The 21,609-nt window shown below is 48.8% G+C and overlaps 1 protein-coding gene across 5 annotated transcripts in view; it reads right to left on the bottom strand.

The window, feature by feature from the left end:
- Positions 1-279: 279 nt before the first annotated feature.
- KCNQ3 (potassium voltage-gated channel subfamily Q member 3) overlaps positions 280-21,609 on the bottom strand; it is a 306,090-nt gene continuing 284,760 nt past the window's right edge. For 2 of the 5 annotated variants that reach the window (XM_021088897.2, XM_085021638.1), the window contains exons 10-15: positions 17,340-17,542; positions 16,417-16,519; positions 13,772-13,903; positions 11,144-11,242; positions 9,076-9,160; positions 5,364-6,354 (exon numbers count right to left, since the gene is read on the bottom strand). In XM_021088897.2, the coding sequence (XP_020944556.2) occupies positions 5,620-6,354; positions 9,076-9,160; positions 11,144-11,242; positions 13,772-13,903; positions 16,417-16,519; positions 17,340-17,542 (1,357 nt within the window). In that variant the 3' untranslated portion in view covers positions 5,364-5,619. Of the gene's footprint in view, positions 6,355-9,075; positions 9,161-11,143; positions 11,243-13,771; positions 13,904-16,416; positions 16,520-17,339; positions 17,543-21,609 lie in introns of all 5 variants that reach the window. The other 3 variants (XM_085021640.1, XM_085021639.1, XM_085021637.1) reach the window with 2 other exon arrangements.

Below are 21,609 nucleotides of genomic sequence, written 5' to 3'. Positions count from 1 at the left end.
TCTGGGTGATCAAAGTCTCTTCTTGCTCTGAGTCTCTAAGAATCTATGAAGTTATACCTACCTGCATCTATGACAATAAAGCAAAAAATACTAGTCACAGTTTCCCTCCAGGGAAGGCCAGAGTTGAGGTTGTTCAAAGGTGGGAACAAGTCCCCTTGGGTCTAAGCGCTTTCTGGGAAGTTCTTCAGTCATGGCTAGCATTGGTCCAACAGACATCATGGCGTGGTTGATGTTCGTTGTCGAAACTACTCCTTTCTTTATATTTAATTATTCCTGCTATTTGGCTTTACCTCCTATAAGTTCCTCCTTTGAGACAGTGATGCAGGGCCTCGTGTGGTACGTCCAAAGAAACTGCCACAGCTCAACCACTGGGATCTGATAATCCTGCTTTCTTCATTCCAACAATCCCCCTCTTCCCTATCCTGATGCAAAAAGTAAGCATTTTTATTTCTAGGGATGTCCTTATTTAAATAGCAATTGTGAAAATGCCTGTTTTTTGTCGTGTAAAAACTGAAATTGTATCTACCCATTTTTTTCTGATGTAAGTTTAGAGTTCACGGGTAATACCAAAGACTGAGGCAATAGAATTCACACACGCTGTGAAAAAAAAAAGAACATGACTGACAGTCCCCCGTATGTAGCAGCCACTGTTTTGGGGGCTTTATCTACACGGATTGTCTCTTTCGAAAATCAAAACATGTCAGAAAAGCCAAACACAAACACGTTTGAAGAGAAGTCAAATCTTTATCCAGGGTATCTCTATTTCCTTCCTATCGCTTTGGCGTTTTCCATTACTGGTTTCCTAAAGCACTAAAACTACAGACAGCCTGGTTCCTAGCATGTTCTGACCTGGGCATCGTGACACCTGCTACCAGATTTAGGGGCTGTGGCTCGGTTTTCAATAGTGTGATATCAGTGATACGAGAACTTTGGGTTGATTTGAATACAAAGAAAGGTCTTATGGTCTGTTTAAACGTGCATCCTGAAACAAGCAAGCCTTCAAAGACAAGTGAGGACACAGGGTGTATTCCTCCCGGGGAAAACACAATCCTTGGGGTTCCAGGTGCCTTGGATGTGTATGCAAGGAGAACAAAGACCACTACGTGGCATCCTCTGGAGGAAGCCAGGGGTGTGCTTGGCAGCGCTGTCCACAGTGCAGTTGACTTCTTAGGACACTGGTCACACTTCTTTTCTTGCCCCAGGACACTGTGATGGGCAGGTTTCCAGAAGAACTGTGACACCTTCTCTTGAACTAGACGCTGTATATTGGTCTTTACTATAAGCGTCTCTTGGTCAACACAATGAAGTGGAAGCAGCTTAGTTCCTTGCCGGGTCTCAATCATAGTAGTGATTCAGAGAGGAAGAGAAAGCTGGTTTCTTCCAGAGCTTTCTCGGACACTCTGGAAACTCTTCCTTGCAGAGCTCATCTAGCGCTATAACGTCCCAAGCCTTGAACCCAAGCTTAAAGTTCCCATACAACCACCTCAGGCTTCCCTGAGCTGATGGGATCAGGACCACTTTGATGCAGAATTTCCGCTTTCACTTTCTTCCACATTGTCTCTCACCGATTCCAATCTAGGAAGTATTCCTGTCTGTAGAGGGTTGTCTACAGGGATGAGACCAGATTCTTTCCACTTCTGGTAGACATAGTTTGGAGGGACCTTTAATAACTCGAGGTCATCAGAGTCCTAGCTTTTTGATGGTGTGCTGTATTTTTCTTATCTCTGAATGTCTGATGCTTTGTGCAATGCCTAGAACAGAGTGGTGCTTAATAAATCTTGTAAATGAAGGAAAAAATGAATGTTTTTATCACCCTCATTAGAGTGGCACAGAATTACGAGAATGATCTTGGCAAAGTTATGCGTAGATCCTGTTATACTAGCAGTTTCTGTAAGTAACTATCCTTTCAACTTACAGTGCCTGGGAAATGCCTTGCACAAAATAGGCGTTAGATGCATATAATTGATTAATGAGCTCATTTGACCTATCATATATCTTGGAATTTTTCTGGCTCTATTTTGATGAAAACTAGAGCTTTATAGTATCAATGCCACTTTTAATAAGTCTAATCTCTTAGTTTCGAGAACAAACAGTTCATGGATAGAATTCTCTCAATTTGATATTTTTTTCCTTTTCCTCTCACAATTAAAACTTTTTTTCAGTATTTTTTTGTGTGTGCTAGTCTTTGAGAGTCAAAACTCGAAATTGATCTCAAGTAGTTTCCTCTCAGCCCATTAGCATCACCTTTCACCTAACAGCTGGAAAGTGGATTTATCTCACTAATTTTGATCCTGCTAAATCATGACCTCTTAAATTTTACATACATCATGTTGTGACGCACGGAAAAGGAACACATATAAGGGTATCACAGTGTCACATGAGAAACTCATATTTAGTTTTTATGATGGAATTAAGTTATTATTTCATGGAGTTCTGCTGAAACGTCTGCAATTTCCTGGGCAAGCTTCAGAGCCACTGGTATATCTGAAGTAGAATAATCTTAGGCTGTGTTATTAACCAATTCTGTTGGGTTATTCCATCATGCTGGGTTTTCGTTCGTCAAAAAAGATCTCTGAGGAAGCATACATTCTTTCTCCCTGTAACTTGTGTTCAATCCTAGACCTTAAATTTCTACTCATTGGTGTTGGCCATGTTGATGGTATTGTCTACAGGTGGAAAACTTGAGTAGGTCAGTTACCATTTTTGGAATTTTTTTTTTTAAGGAATATCAAAGCAGAATATTCCAGGAGATCATTTTTTCTTTGTTCTTAGATGGAAAAGAATAGCTTTTAAGATTCTTATCATTTATTCATTCATGAAAATGTAATTCTCCTCTGTCTATACTGATAAAGACAACATACTACATTGGAGATATTTAATCATCACAAACTCAGTCCCTGCTGTCCTGGCCTTGTGATCCAGCAGGGAAGCTAGACTGCCCTCTTATGGTTTGGAAAATAATCCAAACTCCAATGCTTTGTCATTTATTCAAAGAACCTCTAACTTTGGATCCAAAGTTTTTAGCTTGAGGATGAGAAAGATTTTACTCTTCCAGCTGGGAATTCCATTGAGTTCCTGGAAAATGCTTCTATTTCTAAGACGCTGAAGTCTGTAGGTTCTGCAAGAATACTAATAAGTTAAAAAAAAAAAAAGTAACTAGTATGTTATGTTAGGTGGGAGGTCACGCAATCACTTTTGATGAAAGAGTCTGGGAAGGTCAGAATCAAGAACCAAACCCTTAAGGGGCATAAGTCATCCCCTTAGGTCATCCACCCCAACGGCACTCTTAACCAGATCGAAGGGGGTCAGGAGGAGGGTCACGTGACCTATTCCCTTTGCCCTTCAGATTGCCAGAAAGTCAAATGATAAACCATGGGGGAGGGGTTCCATGTCTGATAATATGCGCTCGTTCTTGTGTATTTCCCACCTCGGGTTTCAAGTGGATTTCCCATCCACTCGTGGAACTCTGTGTAAGACTCCTTTTCCACCACTCACGAAGCCAAGGACTTCAGGGTTGGTTCTAAGTTCCTAAAGTCAGGGGCTGACCCTTCATCGTTACTGTACCCTGAGCCTTTTACATGGTACCTGTTGACATACGGGGTTGAAAGAAACCAATCTATGGGGAGGAAGCTCCTCCCTCCAACATGGCGCAAGACCACTGCATTAGGCAATGATGAAACACCGACCTCCGGTCTGCCTCATCCACGACGGCTCTTGACAAGACTGGGTGGAGGAACGTCAGTGGGGTGTAGACACTCACTGGGGCATTTCCAACATCTTTGCAGTCGTCATGGCAACCATCCTCAACCAGTGCTCAAACGTAAGGAAAGAGGCAATAACGCTACGATGTGGTCATTTAGCTAATGCAGCCCAAGCCTAACAGAAACATTTTCCATCAATGTGTTTCAGAGACTAGGGATAGGACAGCTTCTGCTTCATATTAGCACTGACTCAGCAGGACTGCGCTCCAGCCTGTCTGCTTACCCTTGAGCCAGCCTTACGGCCATGCGTGGCTTAAAAATACATCCAGAGGAGTAACACTGGATGGTTCTGGAAATTTGGTCCATTTGCATATTAATAAAGGTTGTAGCTTTCTGGCATTATTTTTTTTCCTAGATCCAAAAAGCAAAGCATCAGATAAGCCCATGTTGCAATAAAAGCAGACACCCCCCCCGCCCCTGCCCCCAGACAAACTGTGTCCTGAGGGCTTTACACACAACACAGAACACAGGCAGCCTGGCACCACTTTTGGGTCCCATTGGGAAAACTGGCAAAGTGGTGTGGCAGGAGGAGACCAGGGCCTGGAGCGAGTCAGCTGACTGAGCTTTGGGTCCCAGTTCTCCAGGGGACAGGAGAGTGATCCTGGGACTGTATCTTTACCTGAGCCTAAGGTGTCTCATTTTCCCAAGGAAAGACCTGGACCAGATCATTTCTGTGTACCCTCTTGACCTTAGCTCTTACTTGAGATTCTGCACAAGCTTCTTGGGGAGGAATGCGAGTTGGAACCTCGTTTCGAAGGCACTGAACGTAGCTCTTGCCCGGAGGGACATCCCATTTCTGGCACATTTTGTTATCTTTGGCCACATCAATTGGGAACTATTTTAATACGTGTGTGTCTTCTCCCTGCCCATTTGCAACCTATCTGAAATGCTGCACTTGGAATTGCCACGACATCTTACAGATGTGGACACCGAGGCGGGACAGTTGACAAGGACAGATCAAGTGAGGACGCGTTGAGAGCTTTAAGACAGTTTTCCCACCTTTTCCTTAATAAAATAAAATGTTTTAAATTTTGGGTTTTGGAGATGCAATGACTATCTTGCCCCTTTCCTCAGGTTTAGGGTGAGGAGGCAACCTCAAAAAAAATAAATAAATAAAAACCCTTTTTTTTCCTGTTTTTGCTTGTTAGGGCTGCACCTGTGACATATGGAAATTCCCAGGCGAGGGGTCGAATCAGTGCTGCAGTGGCCGGCCTACACCACAGCCACAGCAATGCAAGATCCGAGTTGCAGATGCGACCTACACCACAGCTCACGGCAATGCTGGATCCTTAACCCACTGAGCGAGGCCAGGGATCAAACCTGTGTCCTCATGGATCCTGGTCGGGTTTGTTACCACTGAGCCACAACTCCCGGTTCGCCATGGATTTCTGTTGAGAGAATCATCTGCTTGCTTTAGCAAACAGGTCATCGTTGGAGTGTTTTATACAAAGGGGCAGGGATGTAAGAAGTAACAGAAAGGGATTTGCTTACGAAACCCGAACCCAAATCAGCCAACCACGCAGACACACAGCACAGCGCATCCGTACTTTCTCCCTGTACTGGTCCAGCCATGATTCAAAGTAAGAACAGCAGATAAATGCGTATCCTAGAAGAGATTAGCGGGACCATTTATATAGTGGAAAGTCATGCAAACCATGCTTGAAAGGAGGCGGCTTCACTGTAGTGACCTGGGGAGGAAAAAAGCCTTGACAAGCCCCTGCCCAGGTGGGGCCGCCACGCACATGCAGGCGTTTGACGCAGCCACCGGCGATCTCACGGGTACGAGGCGGGCGTGAGAGCAAAGTGAGCTATACAGAGTCTGTCTACATGACAAGGAGGAGTCAGCCCATGACCCCTCTCACGTGGGCTTGTTGGAAGGGGTCCAGATTGAATCCGAAATGCCATCCCCCGTGGACGACAGAGGCATGGAGCCGCTGGGGGTGAAAGGGTCTGTGTCTGTGTCTGTCTCACCCTCGGCGAGGTACCGCTTCTCCCTCATCCAGCTCGAGCCCCCACCTGGGCCAAATGCATAGTCGTCTCTGTCCTGGGAGATGCTGAAGCCACTTGGAGACCGTTCCAGCTCCTCGTGGTTGACCGACATCAGGGACAAGGGCGTGTCGCTGTCCCGGGTGAGGCTGGGTCTCTGCCGGGGGGAGACCCGCTCTGAGCAGGGCCCGTGCTGTTCAGCCTGGGAGTGGAAGCCCCCTCGGGAGTCGAGAAGAGTCAAGATTGGCAGGACGGTGGGCCTTTCTGCATATGTCGCTGCTGGGGAGGAGAGGGTGGCGTGGACCTTTCCAGAACTGGGTCCCCCTCGGGGCAGGTTCACTGGGTCGTGGGCAAAAAACCCATAGGGGCCGACTTTGTCGACGGGCACCTGGTGGAACGTGTAGGCGGGGTCTGGGGGGCCTGTCTCGGAATAGTTACAGAGGATGGTGTTCAAATCCGGATCCCTGGGGTCCTGTTTCCTCTCCACCTCGGCTGGGGAGGAGGACCCCTTGGTCGGATAGAACTCGGTGACATGGACCTGGAGCCTTTCCATGTGCTGCATGTGCATATCCACCAGGAAATCCAGCTTCTTCCCCATGTCATGAACCTGGACGACACAGAGAACTGGGAATCACTGCTCTCTCGGGGCCTGTGGGGCGCTGGGATGGGTCGGGAGGAAAAACTATAGCATTTACTCTTCAGACAGGAAGCGGCTTCCTGCTCGTCACTATCATCCCAACAGCTAGTTACTTCCCGCCTCTTGATTTTGAGGCCTGCGCATATATTCCTGCTAATCTAGAAACAACCGAGGCAAGGGCCTTCCAGAAAGCGACAGCCGAAACAGAGAGACAGCTGGAGGCCAATTTTTACCCAAGGAGGAGGTCGCCTTGCTGCTGCTGTTGGGGTCAAGGAGTGGGAGTTTTTGGAGGTCCCATCATGGCTCAGCGGAAATGAATCTGATAGCATCCATGAGGATGCAAATTCAATCCCTGGTCTGCCTCAGTGGGTTAGGGATCCAGCGCTGCCTTGAGCAGGGGTGTAGGTCGCAGATGCAGCTCAGATCTGTGGTTGCTGTGGCTGTGGTGTAGACCAGCAGCTACAGCTCTGATTCGACCCCTAGCCTGGGAACATCCATGTGCGGCAGGTGCAGCCCTGAAAAGACCAAAAAAAAAAAAAAAAAAAGAGTGGGAGTTCTTGATTTGCAAACATTCCCTGAGACAGAAGCATCTAGGCTGTTTGTGCATGTTTCACTTACCTGGTGATGTTAGCCCCAAAGATACAAGGGCAGTGGTTGGCAAGAATAGAGCTTCTTAGAACTGAAGATCTGGCCCAGGGGCTTTGGAGGCCAGTGGAAGATACACTGAGATAAGCTGCATCTATCTCTTCCTACGTACAAAATCAAGAACTTAACCAAAATCTTCTTGAGGGCAGACACAAGTGTGTGTGCATGCGTGCATGGGCTGTTTTTTTCTCTGATAATTCATAACTCGCCAGGAAGCACTACAGACAAGTATATCACCCTGCTCTGAACTAGGTCATGGCTGAGCTGGTACCCAAACCTTAACAATAACTAATACTTACCTAGCAGTTAGTATAACTTTAAAGATATTAACTTATTTCAGTTCCCGCTGTGGCTCAGTGGGTTAAAGAACCTGACTAGTAGGCATGAGGATGTGGGTTCGATCCCTGGCCTAGCTTAGTGGGTTAAGGATCCGGTGTTGCTGTGAGCTGTGGCACAGGTTGCAGATGTGGCTCGGGATCCGGTGTTGCAGTGGCTGTGGGGTAGGCCAGCAGCTCCAGCTCCAGCTGGACCCCTAGACTGGAAACTTCCATATGCCGCAGGTGCGGCCCTATAAAGAAAAAAAATGAAGGTATTAACTTCTTTCATTTTCATTTCAGCCCTATGCGATGGACACTCTCATCCTCTCTATTTACAGGTGAGAAAACAGAGGCACAGAGAGATGAGGTAACTTGTCGAACACTGCAGAGCCAGTACATGGAAGAGCTGAGATGACAAATTAAAATTTTAAAATGGAAAAGGATATTCTTGCTACGCCAAAAAAGAATAATCATTCAAGTGTTCTCTTGCCTCTCCTGCACAATGTTGGGCTCTGAATAAAATAAAAAGATGGATGGGAGTCCTAAAGGCACCTGACAGAGCTATTCATCTAGTGTAAAGTTAGGCAAAGGATGCTGTAGAAGCTACTTTACGGTGGGAAAGAGAGGTGAGCTCTCTGGGGCGCTGTGAGTGAATGGATTTCTTTCTGCACTGAATGAAGCCTACCCACAGCCTGCCCTCTCCCGGGTCTCCTCATACAGGCCACACACCCATCCCCACTCTCAAGGGGGACGATCATGGGCCTATGTGGAGAAAGGCACTCACATTCCTTAAACGCCATCAAGGGTATGATGGTAACAGGAGCGCCCACTTGTGGAAAGTGTAGGTATGCCAGCTGCTCTTCTAGGTCATGGTCAGGGATCAGCTGATTGGACCCTCAGAGCAACCTCGTGAGGGATGAAATTCCCCATTTTAGGAGTTCTCGTTGTGGCTCAGTGGGTTAAGAACCCAACTAGGGAGTTCCCGTCGTGGCGCAGTGGTTAACGAATCCGACTAGGAACCATGAGGTTGCGGGTTTGGTCCCTGCCCTTGCTCAGTGGGTTAAGGATCCAGCGTTGCCTCGTGAGCTGTGGTGTAGGTTGCAGACGCGGCTCGGATCCCGCGTTGCTGTGGCTCTGGCGTAGGCCGGAGACTACAGCTCCGATTCAACCCCTAGCCTGGGAACCTCCATATGCCGAGGGAGCGGCCCAAGAATAGCAAAAAGACCAAAAAAAAAAAAAGAACCCAACTAGTATCCATGAGGATGTGGATTCCATCCCTGGCCTTGCTCAGTGGGTTAAGGGTCCTGCGTTGCCACAAGTTGTGGTGTAGGTCATAGATACGGCTCAGAAGAGCGTTGCTGTGGCTGTGGTATAAGCCAGCAGCTGTAGCTCCAATTGGACCCCTAGCCTGGGAACTTCCATATGCTGCAGGTACGGCCCTGAAAAGAAAAAAAAAAAAAAAAAAAAAAAAGAGAGAGAGAGAGAGAGAGAGAGAGAAAGCAAAAAAACCCCACCCCATTTTACAGACAGGGAAACTGAGGCTCAGAACAATGAATTCCCTTGATCACTACAGTGCTCCCTCAGCCAGTAAAGGGCTAAATGAGAGACTGCATTTCCACATCCTTTCAGGAATGGTAGATACTCAAGCCTATTATCTCCCTCTGGGGGAAAAAGAAGACATCTGAAATTAAGCTTCACTTGTTTTGCGGGAGGGACAGGAAGGACCTACCTGCCTCTCGACCTTCACAAACTTCCCCATCATGCTTTGGTCTTCCGTTTCTGATGTGGCAGGTCTGGCTCCATACGGTTCATTCCTAGGAGAGAGCCCACAGTTGGGTAAGAGGCAGAGAGCTATGTCTGCTTTGCAGGGTCCCTTCTGCTGGGTGGACCATGGCCCCTGGATCTACCTGCCTCACGTGCAGGCTTATGGAGTCCGGAAGAGGCCACTCAACTCTGGAGGCCCAGGAGAGTCAGGAAAGGCCAGCCTCTCCCTGCCTGCAACGGGACGTCCAGGGCTTACCGTGTTCACTGCAGGAAAACGTGAAGCTGAGTATTAAGCTTCCTGCCAAGGTTGCTACACTGCCTCACTGTGCCCAGAGGCTTTGATTCCTTTAAATTGTGTTCCTTTGCCTTTCAGTCTCAGGAGACAGGGGGAGGGCGGGGTGGGGTGGGGGAGGGCTTGTCTCCTCTCTCAAGTTCTTCCCAGTGGGTATCAATATTTCACCTTTTCTGTTAAGGGTGGAAAACAGAGGCAAAATCTGGAAAACGATGCGGAAGATGAGGCTGGTGGGGACGAGGCTGGAAATGTGCGCTGCCTTTGCTCCTTGGCCGGGCACAGTTCACAACAGCCCCAATTCCAGTTAGTTTCAATCCGCTAGTTTTACGCAGCGGAAAACTTTCAGGGAGTCTAGCTTCTGCCCTACACCATGCACGCCTGGCCCTTTCTAGGCAGTTGATTTTTGTCTTTACGTTACTGTCTCCAGCTGGGTCCCTGGCCTGTCTTGGGCGGAGCAGTCTTGAATTAAAGTGGATGTCAGAAACTGGTGGCCTGAGAGCTCCCACTGTGGCTCAGTGGGTTAGGAACCCGACGTATCCATGAGGATGTGGGTTTGATCCCTGGCCTTGCTCAGGGTGCTAGGGATCCGGCGTTGCCGTGAGTCGAGGTGTAAGCTGCAGATGTGCCTTGGATCCTGCGTTGCTGTGGCTGTGGTGTAGGCTGGCAGCTGCAGCTCCGATTGGACCCCTAGCCTGGGAATCTCCATATGCCGTGGGTGCGGCCCTAAAAAGATCCCCCTACCCCTGCTGCTGCCCCCAGTGGCCCATGTCTGAATTCAGCCTGTCAGTGTCTCCCTTAGCTCATACCAGGTTTTAAAAACAATAAAGCCATCCCAAAAATGGGGTATTTCACATCAAATCTGGATGGCAGCTTTTCTTGAGACATTTAATTCTCTGGAGACAGAGGATCTTTGGTCCTAAAACTGGCAACAGCACAACAGTGTGACAAGTCCCTCCCTGGAAAGGGGTACGTGCTTTTGAGGGTCCCTTGGCTCACCGCTTGCTAGTCTGTCCCCGGGGCTGAGGCTGAAGATTAGCCGCATATATTATCATCCTGAATGCTCTTCCTTCTTCTCTGAGAAGGAGCCTTATTATTACAAAGGGCGCACTATTTCTTATGCCTAACTCCTTTCATCACTTAGGTTACCTGCCTTGAAGACATCTGGGAATAAAGAAGCGTAAATTCAGGCAGCGGACTTTCTAAAGGAGAAGTCTTTCATCAGGACCTGTGAAAGAACAGTTCCCAACCACGTTTGGAGAGAGAGCAGATCTGCTCTGTTGAGGGGACCGAGTTCTACCTGCTACAGTGTTGGGGGTCTCACATCTGATTTCCTTCTCCAGCTCTGCTAGGGGGGCAGAAATCCTGGATGAGGATGCAGGAAAAGCCAAAGCTGATGACCAGGTTAGAGCACCCTGGGCTCTAACAGAACATACGCAGTCTTTCGGTTCCAGTAAAACTTGTATGTCTCCTCTTATTTTCTAAGAAGGAAACCATCTGTTTCTTTCAACAGCCATAAAAAGGAGTGTCACCCACGTGGTCTGGGCAGAGGGGCTGTAAGTGTTTCATATATACACCTCTTGGGTGCCGCATGCTGCAACAGGCTCCAAATGCTTTTTCCTCATCTGACTTAGGGGAGCGGCAACCTCACCCCACTGTCAGGGAGCCCGGCTGGGATTTGGGGAGGGGAGGCTCCGTGGGCTTTGGCACCACACAGCCCGTCAGTCCGTGACACGGGCCCCACCTGGGAGACTGCTGGGACGGGTAGGTGAAGGCTGCCCCCTTCTGAGACTTCTTGTGTTTTGGAGTAGACGGAGGTCCGGGAGTGAAAATCATGTCTATTCTGAAAGAGAACACACAAAGGAGGGGCTGGTGGTTAAATCACAGAGAGCTTTACAGGCAAAGAGAGGGAAGCAATGCATTCTATTCCCTCTGTGGTCAGGTGTGGGTCTGGAACATAAAGGAGAAGAGAAAAAAAAAGAGAGAGAGGAAGGGGAAAGGGACAGGAGGAGGTGGGGGAGATGGAGACAGAGACAGAGAGCCAGAAAGAGAGAGAGAATTTATCAGAATGTATTATCTCAATATATCATTACCTTTTTTTTTTTTTTTTTTTTGGTCCAGTGGTACCCAGAGCATCTCTCCAATCCCGGAGGAGAGGGAGGCAGCAAACACTGAGGCAGGGTGATGGTTGCGTCCTGTTCTTTCTTATAGGAGATGTCAGGTGTGCTACAGCCTCTCTGGTCCTCCAGCCTTTTCATTCTCTCCAAACTATCTAGTTCGGGAGTTTCCCCTGCTAAACCCTAGACTCTGTTTTCTGCTGTGCTCTCTTTTCTCTGCTGCTTGGCAGGCTCCTCTGGCTCTTGGGGGGCTGGATCCAACACTGGCTTCCACACCCCGCTTCTATCCTGCCTGAGGCACCAGCTCCCCACCTGTGCCACCCTGAGCACAGTGGAGACACATGCAGGGCTAGGGCAGGGGCGGGGGTGAGGAGCCTTGAAGGCTTGTCCCAGGCCCAGGACCACGAAGATCAGGCACCCCAAAGGAGCCAGGCCTCGCTCCCTCTCTCTGTAAACCCATCTTGTTTCTCCAGTGACGTCACCGTGTACCCAATCACCCTTCCTGTCCCTCTGGCCTCCTGCAGTATCGGCATAGCTGGCGCTCTGTGATTAGTCCATTGAGGCAGACAAACTCCAGCCAAGACTCATAAACAACACATACCGGATAAATATCAGACACGCCGACTGTGCAGAGATCCACTCAATGCACATTAATTCGGGCTGACATTTCCGGAGTCCGGTATGTCCTACACATCGTGTCCCCCCCTTTCATCTCTCAGAGAGCCCTCTTTGCCCAAAGAACAGCATGTCCGCCTCAGAACCTGTGCACACAGCTTTTTGTTCGGCAGGCATGGAGCGCCGACTGCATGCCCGCCACTGCAGTTGGCAGTCACAGTTGCTATTCCACGTATGGATAAAGAATGGCCACAGATAAGCGTTCTTCCAACCCAACAGCGCCACTAATGTCCCCCTCATTCAACACGATGGTCCCATTACCTCTGCAGGACACTCCAATGGCAGCATATTCAGATGAGGAAACTGAGGTCCAGAGAGGACCTGACTCCTGTCCATTTGAAATCTCGCACAGGTCTGACCATGAGCCTCAGACAGGCTTTGGCCTCCTGACATCAGTTCTATGACTCGGCATCATAGGGCCCTTGAGTTCTTTTAGATCATTTTCCCTTTTAAAATGATATTTTTCAATTCATTCAAGAGTCGATACATTTAAAAAGTAGAAAAAAAAATCACCCATGAACTTATCACCTCAGTGTAGCCACTGTAAGTCCTGCAGGGAGTCTTACTGTTTCTCTCTAGGCTCCCATAAGGGACAGTGTGTATCCATTGTGTGTATTTCTGAATAAATGTATGTGTGTACATCTTTGCAATTGTACAAATATAACAGTAAAGAGAATCACGAGATCTAGGCAGACTATATATAAATATAATCATATATGTGTACATATAAGTACATGTGTTAGTGTGTGTACATATATATCTGAGTGTACTATTAGTGATTGTATTTTGCAAATACATATTCACAGATCACATAATTTTTATCTCATTATATACATTTGCTAAATGTTATGTGATGGCTGCATAACTTTTTAATGAGAGTAAGTACCGTTCTTGCCTTAATCACTATTGCTATAATTGAGGCACTGTGGTGTGTTACAGAGAACAAGGGTTTTGTAACCAAGCTGGATTTGGTTTGACTGCCAGCTCTGCCACCTCCTAGTCCACTGCCCCATGAGCTTTGGTTTTCTCACTGGTAACATGGCAGCTAGAATGCAATCCCCTGGGGATTCTAAGGGAATAGAGAGACAAGAGAGAACTCAGGGGCTCAACTAAAATAGTGGCAATTATTGGTTGGGAAATCAATGCTGTTTCCATATTTTTACCATTATAAATAACACCTGATGAACTTTTAATTGAGTGAAAATTTATATAATTTTAGATAACCTCGATTGCCTAAATTTTAGGTAATCAGCTGGACTCATTTTAGAGAAGCGTGATTTTGTAGGCAACACCCAAAGCATCACAGTCAGGGGCCAGGAGGACAGATGCCTTTGCTGTCCGGGAGGCCTGATCAGGGTGTCAGTCTTGACCATGTCAACGTCATAGAAATCCTTCCCACCCCTTTGATCTGGTGTTGGGTGGCCTTGATTTTCACGTTTGATGAGTATGCCTGTTCTTAAAACTTCTCCCCAGCATGGTGGTTAGCCAAGGCCTTTCACTCTCAGCTCTAAGGTTTACCTGGCTCTGTCTGACTCCCCCGCAGTCAGGAGCGCACTGTCCTTCCAGCTAAGCTGTCTTACCTGGTCTGAAGGTACTTGATCCTGGAAAGCATGTCTAGATGTCCTGCGGAATACTGCTCAATCACATCCTTCACATCGTAAGGCCTCAACGTCTCCTTGAATTTTTTTTTATAGAGACGGAACTGCAGAATCCTGCAAGGCAAAGTGGAGGCATTTGTCACGAGGCGTGGAGAGGGAAGGAAACCATGATGCGAGATGAGCGAACGCTGGGCTTGGGTGGGATACAAGAACCAAAGAGAGGTGACTTGAGAAGTTCCAGCTCTTGGCCCTGGGTCTACCTCTTGGAGCCACACTGGATTCGGCTGGCTGGTGGCTCTCCTTCATGACTGCCTCCTTTCAATTACGGGAATAATAAGAAATTCATACTAACAATAAGAGCTAATGTTTATTGTATGTTCAGGACATGCCAGACACCGAACTAAGTGCATTTCCAACAATCTGCTGACGGGTTGCTTTACAGGTGATGCAGCTGTGGCCAAGAGCATCAGCACCTTCCCAGGCCCATGGAGCTGACCACGTCAGAACCTTTTTCAAACCCAGGCTCTTATACCAACAAAGCTCATGGTCCCTAATCACTGGGTCACACAGCTTTCTAGTTGAGGACAGCTGACAGCTCTTCCTCAATAGCCTCTTTAATCCGTTGGCTTATGAGCGCCTGGAAGAGAAACACCAGCTTCTGTTCCCTGAGTTTTCTCAGGTTCTCAGTAAAGTGGGACATCTAGGACTTGGAGATGCTGAATCCTCCCCTCCATCTTCCTGGGAACCAATAATGTCATCCTAGATAACAGATGCTCCCTGAAAGCCCCATCCTGAGGTCAATTCTTCTTATTTTTATTTTATGACCACATCTGCGGCACATGGAAGTCCCCTAAAGAGACAGACTCTAAGCCTCGGCTGTGACCTATGCCCCTGTGGCCACACAGGATCCTGTTAACCCACTGTGCGGCACCAGGGATTGAGACAGCATCTCTGCAGTGACCTGAGCTGCTGCAGTTGGACCCTTAATCCACTGTGCCACAGTGGGAACTCCATGAGGTCAGTGCTTGCTGAATGCAGTGTCAGTGAAAATCCCAAATCACAGGCCAGTGACAGATAACACACCTCCCCAGGCTCCCCTCCCCTCTTGTATTTACAAAGGCCTTTCTTATGGTGCATGCAAAGTGTGTGTTGTCTGTCACAGCCCACAGCTCCAGCATCTAAACACTACTTTGGCCTATATAGCGTACTCTCCTTTCCAATTTTGTATCATTTTCTAGACCTGCCCTTTACATAGGTAGCTATCAGGCCAAATCTGGCGTCTGCTGCCTTTTTTTTTTTTTTTTTCTTTTTAGGGCCGTACCTGCGGCACATGGAAGTTCCCAGGCTAGGGGTCAAATCAGAGCTGTGGCTGCCAGCCTACACCACAGCCACAGCAACGCAGGATCCCAGCCGTGTCTGCTACCTACACAACAGCAACACCAGATCCTTAACCCACTAAGTGGGGCCAGGGATCAAACCCAAGTCCTCATGGACACTCATCGGATTCTTAACCTCTGAGCCACAATGGGAACTCCCCCACTACCTGTTACTGAAAGTAAAGTGAGGCTGGAACACAGTCATTCACTTAGGGACCATCTGTGGCTGCTTTTGCACCAGAAAGTCAACGTGGGGTACAACAGAGACCTACAGATCAGAAAGCCTGACATATTTACTCCCTGGCTCTTTATACAAAAAGTCTGCCAACCCCTGAACTAAGGCAACGAAGACAGTGCTAAAAAGAGCAGGGCAGACGCCAGACCATGAAGCATCCCAACAAAGACCTCCCTCTGGCTTGACACAGATTTATTCACTGGGTTTCTTTGAATATGATCATTGAACCAGTTCTCAATTCAGGTAGTTGTGTTTTGCTCCAGTCTTATTTCTGGCACATTGTCCTAAGGAACCAGGTCAATGGCTTTGCTGGGGGCCACGTATTATAAACTATGGTGTTTCCCGGATCTATAAGACAATGACTGTTCTGAAAATAGCAGACTAGTTCTTAGAATCTTCCACTTAGTTTCTAGAATTCACTGCCGCCACTGCAGAGCTTATAAGCCCACATCCTGGTCACAGGTTTCTTCAAGTAGCAGTGTATTTTTATATTCTTGTGGCATTCTAAGCAAAACAGAAATAGCCAGGGAGAATTATAGTCTTGTCTGAAACAGACCAAAAAATCCTGTAATTGATTATCTTGTTGAAAATGCTAATTAAAGAGAGCTAGATAGATGAGGGCAGATGGAAGAAAAGTTATTTTGAGCAAAAAGCCTATAAAAGAAGAAAATGCCGGGTCAATACACTCCCCTCCCCCAATACCCTTCAAAATAAATGGTGGTCGGAGTGAGACAAGTGGGTGACTGTTGGAAAGAGTGTCGGAAGCCAGAGACGCGTTTTCATAAGGCGCAGAGAAAGAGTCACCAAGATGATGCTAACACAGAAATCATTTTTCTTTAGGCAGTACCCCCTTAGCGCAGGGACACACCCTGGAGCCTCATTCAGGGCTTACTGGAGGGACTTCCTGCCCACCTTCCCAAAGCCCAGGAGGATGTTGCAGAGCCCAGCCCCTTGGGGCTGAGCTGGGGCAGGGGGTGGTTCCGAGGTGGTTCCGCTGTGGGGCCGAGGGGCCTTACCTGACGGCTCGGATGGCAGCCTTCAGGGTGGGGATCATGTCTTCGATGAGGAAGTCATTCCCGTAGCCCCTGTCTTCCGCTGTGGGGTCGCCCGTCCCGGCATCTGGGAGGAAGACACAGGTGTCAGCGGGAGGCCAGAGCCCTGGGCAAGGCTTGGGGACCTGGTTCAGGCAGAGCCTTCCGAGATCAACCTCCCGAGTGCCCCTTCCCACTTCAGAGACCCGGACGTGTTCTCCAGCGGTGACATCACTCTGACGTGCTTAGCATCGCCCGTCTGTCATCCAGAAGTCTGACTCTGCGGTCCCTGCAGCTCAGGACTGATGGCTGAGGGAGATGCCTAGGAGAAGCCCGGGGAGCTCCCGGGGTCCCAAGTGACCATGGGAGGCAGCAAAGGACACACGTGTGGGCATTTGTCAGACCTGAGTTCCAAGTCTTTGTCTGTCCTTATCTTTGTGACCTTTCTGAGTCCTGCTCATCTTTCATCAGTGAAAGGGGCGCACAGAGGCATCGCTCCTCCAGCACCCCCCCCCTCCCCTAGGCGCTCTGCTGACACCTTTTCCCAGCCCCTAGGGATGCCGAGGCCCCGAGGGGTCCAGATCACTCTGCACCTGGCCCTCCTCCTCCTCCATCCTTCAAGGTGACCTCGGTGGCAACCCACTCATCACGGCCACCCTTGGGAAACACGGCGAAACGTCCTGAGCCTCCCCAGAGGGGCTGTGCCGAGGCGTAAGGTGACCTTGGCCGGGAGAAGAGCTAACGGGAGCCCTCTGCTCACAGACGCCTCCAGCCAAGGAGACGTGGATAAGACGCGAGAGAGCTGGTTCAGGGAGAGTAGGAAGGGACGAGTCTGTAGACCGGTGGGTCCTTCCGCAGGGGAGGGATGGAGGGAGGAGGGGAGGAGTGAGGAAGAAGAAGGGCTTTACCTTCAGAGCTCTGCCAGAAAGCGTACGCTTTCATGCGGAAGGCGGTGCGGAAACGCTCTTTATTGTTTGAGCCAACAGGCTTTGGTTCTTTAGAAGGACTTTCTTCTATGGCATCTACATTCAGAGGGGTAAATAGCTTTCCTTTAGTATTGCTACCACGAGGATTAGAAAGGCGAACCCGATCCAAGAGACCCAGCTTTTGGCTACAAAATAAGCAAAAGTGAACAATTTTCCTCCTTGAGTGCAGGCTTTCGCAATTTCCCGTCCCTCTCCAAAAAGACGCACACCTCCGCCGCCGCCGCCGCCGCGTGTGACCCGGGCGCGCGCCTCCGTGCGCAATCTGACTCAGTGGCTTGGAAGAGGACAGGGCTTAGGGCTTGGTTCAGATCCCGACTTGGCAAGGACCTGGCATTACACTTTGGGTGCGTTTCCTAAATTCTCTGAATTCAGTTGCCTGCTATGCTGAAGTGTAGCTTCCATGAGATCCAGGATATAAAATGCCCAGCTCATAGTAACACGCAGCAAAGCTTGGTTCCTCCCCCATTTCCATCTCCTCTGCATCATTAACTTTTCTTTTTTTTGGCTTTTTGCCATTTCTTGGGCCGCTCCCGCGCCATATGGAGGTTCCCAGGCTAGGGGTCGAATCGGAGCTACAGCTGCCGGCCTACACCAGAGCCACAGCAATGTGGGATCTGAGCCGCGTCTGCGACCTACACCACAGCTCACGGCAACGCCGGATCCTCAACCCACTGAGCGAGGCCAGGGATCGAACCTGCAACCTCATAGTTCCTAGTCGGATTCGTTAACCACTGAGCCATGACGGGAACTCCATCAGTAACTTTCTTTGCATGGCTCCAAGGTGCTGGCAGAGCGACTCACAGAGGCAAAGCTTTAGCAAATATCCCTGGAACAGGGGGGTGTGACCTAAATGGTATCCAGGGACACTCCCCAAGGACAGGACTTTGGAAGGGGGGACCATGAGCTTGGATGAGAAAAATACATTTTAAACTTACTAATCAGATTTTAATTTACTGATCTCGAGCTAGAATTTAGCGTGTCTTTCAATTATGAAAGTAAAAATAAACTTGAGTAATGTCTTCAATGCCCCAGATGTACCCTGTGACTTTCCTCTACAGAAATCCTGGGTCATTTTATACCCTGTGATCTCCAGGAATTGCTATGTTCCCCTTGTCACTTGCTATGCTTCAAAATTATGGTAGCATTCAACCTGCCATGACGTCATGGCATTGGATTCATCACAAAAAAGCACATGTGTGACTGCCTTTCAGATGTTTCAATATTCTGATAATACCTCTCAACGTAATTAGTTTTCTTTGTAACTGTCTCCATTTCATCTTTATTTTATTTTTTTGATTGCTTTCTTTTTAAATTTTTTTCATTACTCAATGAATTTATTACATTTATGGTTGTACAATGATCATCAGAATCCAGTTTTATAGGATTTCCATCCCATCCCCCCATCGCATCCCCCCACCCCTGAAACTGTCTCCTTTGGAAACCATAAGTTTTTCAGTCTGTGAGTCAGTATCTGTTCTGCAAAGAAGTTCAAAAGTTTCCTGATCTTCATGTTTTGTGTTGTTTTGTTTTGGCTGTGCCCGCGGCATATGGAAGTTCCTGGGCCAGGGACTGAACTCGAGCCATAGCAGTGACCCAAGCCACTGCAGCGACAATGCCGAATTCTCAACCTGCTGCATCGCAGGAGAACTCCAGTCTGTATTTTGTGTATGGATTCAATGCTGTTATTGTGAGAAAGGTTTCCCAGAAAATCTTCTTGGCGCACGTGTACACACACACACGCACACACACACACAGTGAATAAGTCCCCAGCAGAAAGCTGCCCTGGCGCAAAACCCATCTGGTGTCCTTCAGCAAATCTGCGACCTTCCCAAACCTCAGTTACCTCATCTGTTTTTTTGTTTTGGTCATGCCTGCAGCATGTGAAAGTTTCCAGGCTAGGGTTTGAACCCATGCCATAGCAGCGACCCTAGCCACAGCCACAACAGTGACAATGCTATGTCACCAGATCCTTAACCCTCCAAGCCTCGAGGGAACTCCTACCTGACCTTGAAAATAGAGGTAAGCTCTTCCCACTTCACTTGGTTGCCAGGAGATGACCTTGGTCAAGGATTTGGCAGAGAGCCTGGCCCACAGTAGGTACACTACTAATAGTGGTTTCCTCCCTCTATTTCTTAGCCTCTGCCCCTCACCCGAGTGGGCACAGGAACGGAGTCCTTTTGTGTGGTTCAGACCAGAGACAGCCGAGGTTCACACATCAACACACACAAATCAGCTGCCTTCTCTCCATTACCTCTGTGGGGCCTGGCGCCTGGCAGGTGTGCACGGACTTGGAAGAAATGACTGAAGGAACGGATATGAATATGGGTTGTCAAAAATCAGCTTTGCACGAGCCTGAGATAACTGAGTATTTCTAAAACGTGTGTCTGGTTGTGACAGCCTATGCTTCCTGTCAGCAGCTGCCATTTTTGCAGCTGGGTGTAGTGAGGCGGTCCTGGTGTTGGAGCTGCAGGGGTGGGAACAGTCCCCCTGCCCAGCAGGTGCCCTGTGCTCTCTGAGCACCTGGTCCTCATCGGGTAAGTGGGCCTGACAGCCCCTTGCAGAGGAGAGACTTGGGCAGTGTCACCCACACCGCGTCTGCAATGCTTCTTGCCTTCAGCCTGGCATAGAGAAGGCTAAGAAATACTTGATGGGAGTTCCTGTTGTGGCACAGCAGAAACGATAGCGACTAGTATCCCAGGAGGACGCAGATTCGATCCCTGGCCTTGCTCAGTGGGTTACAGATCCGGGTTTGCTGTGACCTGTGGTATAGGTCACAGATGCAGCTCAGATCCCGCATTGCTGTGGCTGCGGCGAAGGCTGGCAGCTGTCGCTCCAATTCGACCCCTAGCCTGGGAACTTCCCAGGCTATGCCACAGGTGTGGCCTTAAAAAGCAAAAAAAAAAAAAAAAAAAAAAAAAAGCAAAAAAAAAAAACCTCAAATGAATGAATATACAGATGAGCAGCAGTTACTCCTGACTCCTTCTGGACTGTTCTCTCTGGCCCAGCACGGCTGCATGAATAACCCGTCCAGGGTAAAATCAGAGGAACTCCAGCACTCAGAGGGCTCCATCTTTCCTGAGCTGGTCAGTGGCTTCCTGACCGGTACCAGGTGAGTGACTAATGAGAATAAATCAGGGTCCACGGGCTAAAAAGAAACAAGGCAGGAATCTGACTGAACACACACAAAAGGATTTCCTGGCCATGAGCTAAGTGGAAGGGGGGCTTTGGGATGGTCACCGCTCGGCCCCTCTTCCCCTGGCCCCTGCCTACACGTCTTGCTGCATTGCCAAGTGGAGCCATCCATCCGCTCTAAGCCCCTTGCCCACGTCCAAGTCCCTCTTGCACTGCACGCACTGGTGCTCTCAGGTCCTCCAGCCCTTTCTTGCCTTCTCCGCTGATCTCATTCCCATCTGCCCTTTAAAAGGGCCCATGAGTCCCCTCTTGGAAATTAGGTATTCCCCATCTGCTCCAAAGACATGCTGCGTTGTTCTTTGTCACGGCCTTTATTTATTTACCTATTTATTTATTTTGCTTTTTAGGGCCGCACCCACGTCATATGGAAGGTCCCAGGCTAGTGGCTGAATTGGAGCCCCAGCTGCTGGCCTACACCACAGCCACAGCAACTCGGGATCCGAACCGAGTCTGTGACCTACACCGCAGCTAAGGGCAACACCGGCTCCTTAACCCACTGAGTGACGCCAGGGATTGAACCTGCATCCTCATGGATATGAGGCGGGTTCATTACCACTGAGCCATGACGGAAACTCCCTCTGCCTCTGCCTCACGCCCGTCTGCCCACCCCACAGGGTTGCAGAGTCTTGGCAAAGCAAGGACTCTGCCTGGTTTTCTTTGAACCCACCCCACAGCCCTGCTCAGCACATCCTGGTGTTCAGGGCTTTGGGGCAACACTGGCCTTGGGGGGGTTAGGGCGAGGGGAACATCCTGAGAAACGTGACACCTAGGACACAGGGCTCTTGTTTTCGCGGTTGTGTAAGAGTTAAGAGAGGGACGGTGTGCAAAGAGCTTAGCCGACTGTCTGGGATGTGGGGGCGAGAAGCTTTCAATAAACGCTGGCTGTCATCATTATCTCGGTAAATAATCCTCTTCCCACAGAAACAGGAGATGGCTAATGACATGTGTGGAAAGAATGGATAAAATTTCCTGAGTCACCAAAAAACGTGTGTGTGTGTTC

This window comes from Sus scrofa, chromosome 4 (assembly GCF_054392235.1).
Source record: "Sus scrofa isolate SSC_HxYL_T2T_F1_AM1 chromosome 4, Sscrofa_HxYL_maternal_Yorkshire_Landrace_v2.0, whole genome shotgun sequence".
In the NCBI taxonomy this organism is placed as follows: Eukaryota; Metazoa; Chordata; class Mammalia; order Artiodactyla; family Suidae; genus Sus; species Sus scrofa.
This window is presented reverse-complemented; position numbering and strand designations above follow the sequence as displayed.